At 39.8% G+C, this 8186-nt stretch overlaps 1 protein-coding gene across 1 annotated transcript; it reads left to right on the top strand.

Annotated features, from left to right (window-relative positions):
* Positions 1-435: 435 nt before the first annotated feature.
* acap2b (ArfGAP with coiled-coil, ankyrin repeat and PH domains 2b) lies at positions 436-8155 on the top strand (the record flags this gene model as incomplete). Its single annotated transcript, XM_043231989.1, has 7 exons — positions 436-498; positions 1546-1604; positions 2042-2225; positions 3214-3258; positions 3499-3594; positions 6014-6088; positions 7219-8155. Coding segments are annotated over 7 exons (639 nt in total), but the record flags the coding sequence as incomplete, so codon positions are not given.
* Positions 8156-8186: the final 31 nt, after the last annotated feature.

Here is an 8186-nt window from a genome sequence, read left to right on the forward strand (position 1 = left end):
TTTTTTTTTTTTTTTTTTTTACATATTATATTTATATGAATATTTACGTGTATATATTTTAGCGCTGACAAATGATTAATTGCATCCAAAATGAGTTTGTTTGCATCATGTGTGTGCACAGTGTATATTTACGTCTGTATAACACTTTTATTTTGGATGCGATTAATTGTTTGACAGCACTGATAAATTTATATTCATATAATTTGCATCATATATACATATATTTAATATGTAAATGTAACATTTTTCTTAAATATACATGCATTATATATATATATATCAGTAAGATCTTTTATAGTGAAAATGTCAGGCTTTGTAAGTTTTTGTTTTGTTTTATGGTCAAATTGGACGTTTTTTGCTATTTTCTGCATTTGTGATCAATAACCATGCTTTTCTCTGTCCTGTGTTCGCTGACCTCTGTAACGGTTTCTGATTTCTTCACAGTCCAGTCTGAACAAGTTTGCAGAGAATCTTCAAGAGATGATCAACTATCACACAGTAAGCAAATCGGGGCGAAAAAACTCGTATTGCATTATCGCTTATGACTTCTCCTTTTCGTCTCTCTTTTTTTTTCATCATGTTTGCATATGCGTTTTTGTGCATAAGAGTGCTGAGATGCTATAAATGTTGACTTGCCTTTATTTCTCACGCAACAAACTATTTTCCTCTTTACTCTCTACTTATTACCATTCACCATTAACTTCAGGACAGTTTACTGTAAATAAATCATTTATTTTTTATTATTTTTCTTCCAGTAGCGCCCCTTGTGGTGACAATGGGAAGTGCTTTTATTTTCTACCACTGTTCGTGTGAAATCAAACGTAGCTATGAATTGAGCTTGCCCTCATTTTATAGATGATGTTTTTGGTCTTATTTTTTGTTTCTATAACGGATGATCCTCAGCGGTGTTGAAACTGGAGCTCCGTGAGTCAGTGTTTAAGCCTGTGGTGAGATCAGCTGACTTGTGGTTGAAGTCCTCATGAGCGCATGATCTTTAAAGCACGAACGTGTCTTGACTATTTCATTTCACACACAATTAGATGTAGTTTTACTGGCCCGAAATGTCTAAAAATGCGCAGTTCATGCATTGAAAGCTGAAATGCATCAAAGTCATGTGATGAAAGTAGCGTTGTAGTCAGGACCACCGAGACCGAGACCTGAATGTGTTGGGGCCCGAGACAAAGGCAAGGTCAAACTGAGGCAACTGATAATCACGTGTCTTACATTTAATCAATAAATACAGTTAAAATAATACTGAGGTACATTATAGCTGTTAATATTAACAGCAAAATTCTTCTCCGCACTGTAGAGATGGCATAGAAGCTGCATCTGAGATTAATGGTTTAGAAAGTAACATTTTGAGTACAGAAATTACAATGGGGGAAAAGTTGATACTTTCAAATGCGAAATTAAAATCGTTAGCAGGCTAGGTGACGGCGTACACATATCTATTAGTGCTGTCAAACAAGTACATGCGAAAAATTCTGTTAGCATTTTTATATGTATAGAAAATGTGTGTGTGTGTGTGTTCATTTTCTTTCGCAGATTTTATTCGACCAAGCACAACGATCAATCAAATCCCAACTGCAGACATTCATTCGAGAGTGAGTATTATAACGTTACACGTTGTTTCGTCAATTTACGCGATTCTGAACTCTTTATATTTTAGTAACTTCTAAAATGAACACGTTTTAAAATTCTGCAGTAGCAGTTGATCAGTTGTTTTTAATTGTTTAACGTTGATATGTATCGGTAAATCCGTTCGTGTCCAAAAGTCATGTGGCCGATACGATTCGAACTCCGCGCGCCTTTAGTGCAACAACATGCTTTCTTCTACAAAGAGTAGCATCAGAACAAATCACACTTGTTGTTTTGTCGTCGGTTCGTGAGAATAGACCGTCAAGCTTTTACAGCCGCCGAACCGATTTTTTAAAATCTGTTTATCGACTCCTTACACAAAGCCACTTGTCTGAAAGTTTACAATGGCACGGTTTCAGCGAGCGTCCGGTGCACTTTTAAGGAATGGTATTGCTGTGCGCAGGGACCTTCGGAAATTCAAAGAAGCTAAGAAGCAATTCGACAAAGTGAGCGAGGAGAAAGAAGCAGCGCTGTCCAAAAATGCCCAGGCTCCTCGGAACAAGCAGCACGAGGTGGAGGAGGCCACCAACATCCTCAACGCCACGCGCAAGTGCTTCCGCCACATCGTCCTGGACTACGTCCTTCAGGTAAGAGCTCAGACCCCCTCCTCAGGAGCTCGGGTTAAACTTCGTACTCAAACAACCTTTGCACGGATTCCTGTGCCGTTACGTCACAGCCCCGAGACACGTGCTGATGATAGAAATTAGCATTAGCGCTGGTGATTATATTTATCGTAACCGATACTGCGTTCGAGGTCGTTTGCAAGAGATGTTTTGAAAGAGAAGGAAACCGAATTAGTTCTTGTGTCCTCTCCGTGCACTTCCTGTGACCGCACACGCTCGGTTTAAACGAATCCCCTTTGCGAGGTCAGTCAAGCGGTTATAATTCAAACGACTCGAACGTTATTACCGTAGCTTGACCTTTCTCTCGAGATGACGTGTAACGGCTCTGCTAAATCTCTCCAGTGAGTCAGTAGTCTGAGTGTTTAGTGTGTGTGTGTGTGTGTGTGTGTGGTTTACAGGCGCTCTGCGAGCAGTGTGTAGCGCCCCCTGGTGGCTCAAAGAAGGCACTGCTTACTTCCAGTCTTTTGTGAAACCATAAAGGATGTGCGTTCAGGAGTACAGGAAGCAGATGTGTTAGATTTGATAATAGACTGTCATTATTGAAGCATTAGCGCTCAGGAATATGTGGTTACGGAATATGCATTATTTTTGGTTTTTGTTTTTAATGACTTTACCGGGACACACAATTGCACAGTATCGTAGACATTTTTGTTTAGTATATGTGCAAAAATATTTATAAAACTGTACAACATGTATGGACCCGTGTGCGCTTGTATATATGCATAATATAATGCGTTTTCTTTGTTGTTGCTGACAAAGTAAAAGGGGTAGACAAAAAAGGAAATTTGTTTATAGTAATAACTCGGATATTCCCTTTTGGGAAAATCCCCAAAATAATGGTGACCTCATGTGTTTATCCTTTTTAAAACTTGCTTTAAAAAAGTACCCGTTTTTTGAAGTAGGGAGTTTATATATTTACTTGTCTGTAAATATGATTGTATTTATTTTTCAGATTAATGTGCTGCAGTCCAAGAGACGATCAGAAATCCTCAAATCGGTAAAACATTCTTATTCGTGATTTGTAATTAAGGCTTAAAGGTACGGTTCTCAATCAAACGGACATTCTGTCAATAACTACTCGCCCTCTTGTCGTTCCAAACTCGTAAGGCCTCTGTTCATCTTCAGATCACGATTATTGAGTAATTAATGACAGAATGTTCATTTTGTGGTGAACTATCCCTTTAAGATGTATACTGTCATGTGAGCCGAGTAGTTAAACATGTCGTCTGTTGTACAGATGCTGTCTTTCATGTACGCCCACCTGACCTTCTTCCATCAAGGTTATGATCTGTTCAGTGAACTACAACCCCTCATGAAACAGCTGACCGGACAGGTACATCATGTCTATCTGTCCGAATCTCTCTCTCTCTAATATACAGTCTGTTAGTTTGACTGTCATGCAATCTGTCTGTCTTCTTTTTATCCGTCTTGACGTCTCTGTCTGTCTCTCTCTCAATCTACAGTAGTCTGTCTGTCAAATAATCATTCTGTCTATCATAGTCGGTCTTTCAATCGGTTGTCGAATCATCTATTTGTCTTTTTATTGTGTTCGTCTGTCATACAAGACGTCTTTCTACCTTTCTCCCGTTATACGATCTGTCTGTCCATTTATATGATCTTTCTGTATGATCTACCTTTCTGTCCTGTGATCTGTGTATTGTATGATCTGTCTGTCGTATAATCCATTTATTGTCTATCTCAGTTATGCAACCAGTCTATCGTACAATCGCTCTATCGGTCTATTGTCTACGATCTGTCTATCGTAAGATTTTCTGTCTATTGTGTACGATCTGTCTGTCTCTGTCATGCGATCCGTCTATTATACGATCTATCTGTCGTAAGATTTACTCGTTACTATTGCTAATAAAAGTACATTTTGTATGCTTCCCAACTCAAGCTCAGTGCCAAGTGTGTATCACCAAGAACAATTAAATTATCGTTATTTTTAATACCACTCGCATCACCACCCCAGCTCTACCAATTCTGCTCTGGAGCCCTGCTTCATGTAATTTATGTCTCTTCCTAAAAGCGAAAGCTTGATTTCTGTTGTCATTTTCCCCCTGATGGGCACGTGAATCCTCGTTTCCTGTGGGCAGGAATGCGATGGGTTTCTTGAGTCCCGTGATTGGCCGCTGCTTACAGAGGCCTCGCACTGGAAACAGGAAGTTAAATTGGGCGATTAAAGGGTTTTCCCTGTCTGGGAGTTAAATTGAGTGTGTTTGAGTTAGAGAGGACGCACGGAGTTTTCAGGATTCGATTTCTGCCGTCGTTATGAAGCTCAAGAAAGTGGAGAGATTATGTCGAGAGGTTTGGAGGAGCTGCTCGCAGGTCTGTGTTTCTGTTTATCGTCGACTGCTTATGACGCTGCCGTATCAGTTTGGCGTGACCATCAATGAAATTTAATTAAGAAAAGCAAAATAAGTAGTTCATGCTATTCTAAAACGTGTACATATGCATATGTAATCTGTGCTGAACTGAAAAGGCTCATCCGAAAAAGAAATGCAGTATTGTAGTTTTAACCCAACGTTTAGTCACATTACTGCAGCTCGTGGTTGATTCATGCTCACAGGTTTTGTCAGACGGTCATTCTTTGTCAAGCACCTCTCGAGAGTGGAAACTTGAGGTTGTAACCGCGTTGGAGAAAAACATTTCCCATCAGATATTATCTGCCGCGCATCTGCCCGCCTCTTTCCTGGCGGATCCAAACAAAGCCCTCGACCCGAATAGCGCGCATGTTCTTTTACGTGATGTGTTTCCATGCATGATACGAGGTGATGAACTCTCGCTTGCTGTATCTGAACAAATAGAGTCTATTGCAGTTCCTTTGCTCAACTTCCCCTCTAGAAAAGAAACATAAGTGTTGTTTTATGAGGCAGGTTTGACTAGAACTATTGGTTTGATTTGAACAAACCCTTTGCCTTAAAAAGCAGATACTTGTAAGCAGGTCCTAATAATGACAATACAAGCCTCATGTGCTCACGATTTCTGCCTATTAAAATGGAGTTAATCTCAGCCATGAAAGTGTATATGGAGTTGCAAAATGGATTATTTTATTACAAAACATTTCAAGGTGGAGTGATCTTAAAATTAGACTTCCTCGTTTATCCAGGTTTTCCAAAAATCCTGGTTCTTCAAACGGAATCATGCCGAATTATAATTTGAAACGTCTTGATTTGTAGTTGTTCAGAAGCTTGTTTTACATCAAGTCGCCTTAAGACCTACTTTGCAGTCTCGACAGCTTTTTCTACCAGATAAATGATGAGCTTGTCCAATAGAAAGTGAATTTATTTGAAAATATACTGTGAAATCAGTAGTTAGTTTACTGCGTAATTTTAACTTGAATGCACATTTTTAGAGTTGGATTGATGAAGTCCTTGGAACATTAGGTTTGGATTTGGCGATCAGAACGTTTTGCTGTTGAAGGCACTCTTGAATAAGTTTAGCAGTGTTTAGCGGTGGCGAAGCAGGGTATTACGGCCCATCATCATCTTGGGATATGGGAAAAAAAATGAGGCAAGAGTGGTTTTCCGTCCAGATGTAAGAAACCAGAGCATCTTCCAAACACATGACTTCGTGTTTAAAGTGGCTTTCACAGGCAGCCGTGCCTTTAATTCCAGTTTTATGAAGTTCGGTACAGTTGGGGCGACGGCAACGTGTCAAACTTTCCTTGACTTAAGCATCTTCACAGTTCGACCCAGATTGCTCTGATTCTTTTTTTTTTGTTCTTTTTGTTTTTCTTGTCTGTGTTTCAGCTGGATCAGCTGGTGATCGACTCCGCAAAAGAGAGGAAAGATATGGAGATGAAACACTCGACTATTCAGCAGAAGGTACAAGAGCTCCTCCAAACATCAATAACCCACAAACCCCCAGCCGTGGCACACTATGTAGGGCCAATCATAAAATATTAGTTGAGGCTTCGCAGCACACTGTTAAACTGAAACCAAGCTACAAAATCATATTGTTGATGCGAAAAACGAAATATCCTTCGCTGCTCTGCTCTCTTTGGGGTTAACCTTTTGAAGCGGTACACGAAGTGAAGCTTTCGTCTGATGTACTGCGCACAGGTTTATGAATAAAGTAATAAAGTTGCTGTTATTACAGCAGAGCAGTTTATCTTTCAGTATTAAGGCTGGACTTGATGGGAGATTTGAACTGGATCCTCACATATGACGTGCAAGTGTAGTTTTTTTATGTAGTTGATGCCTGTTCTGCAGAAATGTGATTATTTATGGCTGAAATTACCCTAAAGCTGTGGTGATTATTTATGGAGTCAGGAATTTGAATCAAGAAAGCTATGGGACAGATTTTTCTGCAAGATCGAGAATTGTGATGGGCTTCCGAAGACAAAAATTGGTGGAAAAATGTGTATTTCCAATAATCTGGTTCAGTTTTGTTGAGTTTTTCTCCAATTAATTCTTCTGCTGTGCACCTACATCTTAACCCACATTGGAGTTTCTATGCTTTTTGTTTGTAGTTGAATCTTGGTTTCACTATTCAGTTCAACTAGGATTATCGTTATTAACTCAGTGGTCCGTTTTCACGAGCGTGGCTTAGCTTAAGTCAGGACTAAGACTTGGTTAAATTAAGATATTTAAGCAATGTGTAAAAAAATACCTGAAAAGAAAACCTTACAGGTGTGTATCTGGACATAGAACAATGACATTTTCAGTTAAGACAACTCAAACATGCATCTTAGTCTGGGACTAGCTTAAGTCTTGTCTAGTCGGTTATCAATATTATTAAACATGGCTGCCTTCTACGGCAAATTTAAAAACGCGAGTATATACGAAGTGAAACGTCTTTTTAAACGTCCTGTAGATGCTTTGTAAAACACTCTTCTAGTGTTATCTGTCCGTCGGTAATGATTGTGATTCATGCGGCTGTGACACGATCCAGCTCGACCTTCATCATCTCTGTGTCTATTTTCTCCTCTTCTCTCTATCTCTGGCTGTATCAGCAGCTGTTAACCTGCTCTCTCTTCTTTTCTGACTGTTCATATGAGGCCGTGCTGCAGGTGAGTCCGTCCGAACGCTGCATGAATCGCTCGGACGCCTGCATGAATCAGCCTCATTAAACGTGCGCTTCATGTCGGCGTGTGGCGTGAGCAAAGCGAAGCATTGTAGGTAGCAGGTAATCACTATTGTACTTGAAGAAGAAAGTGCTCCAGGACGCAGTCGACGGTCTAAATGTTTAATGCTCTGCTGGGATTGGCCGAGCAGATACATGAGCCGCAGTTAATGAATTCATTCATTGACCGCACGCGCACACACTCACTAGAGCTTTCCTGAAGGGGAGGAGCCAGCAGTAGACGGCAAGGTCTGAAAACATGCATGGACGTACATAAACACACACCGTAAATAGAGGCTCAGCGATGGTAGACCTCTCCGACGGGACGTCCCAGTAATGTTTGGAAGTTAGGTGCAGCGTCACTGCTGACTCACACACACACACACACACACACACACACACACACACACACACGCTCGCTCAGCTCTGTTCGGCATGAAGATCTTCAGCAGGTTTCACTATGTGTGGTATCTGGTGAGTCAGGCATGGTTTTTTTATAGTTCATGTAGTCTGTTTAGACTTTAAGCGGTTATGAGCATGAATGTGTCTGATGGTTCAGTTTGACTTATTTCTTACTAAATACTGACGTTTTTCTGGTCATTGTCTCGTGTAATGAATTGTTTGGTTTTGCTGAGTCTGTTGTGGCTTGTTTTAATGTAGCGCTGTTTCACCAAAGGCTTTTTTTTATTTTTATAATAATAATTGGTCTATAAAACCTATACATACAGGTTTGCATCTGCATTGATTAAATTCTATGGCCGGTAACAGTTTGAATGATTTTAATGGTTTATAACAAATATGGATAATAGGATAGAGAAAACGGATGTGATTTTATTTTATTTTTCATTTAATATATTT

Source organism: Puntigrus tetrazona, unplaced genomic scaffold (genome assembly GCF_018831695.1).
Source record: "Puntigrus tetrazona isolate hp1 unplaced genomic scaffold, ASM1883169v1 S000000477, whole genome shotgun sequence".
In the NCBI taxonomy this organism is placed as follows: Eukaryota; Metazoa; Chordata; class Actinopteri; order Cypriniformes; family Cyprinidae; genus Puntigrus; species Puntigrus tetrazona.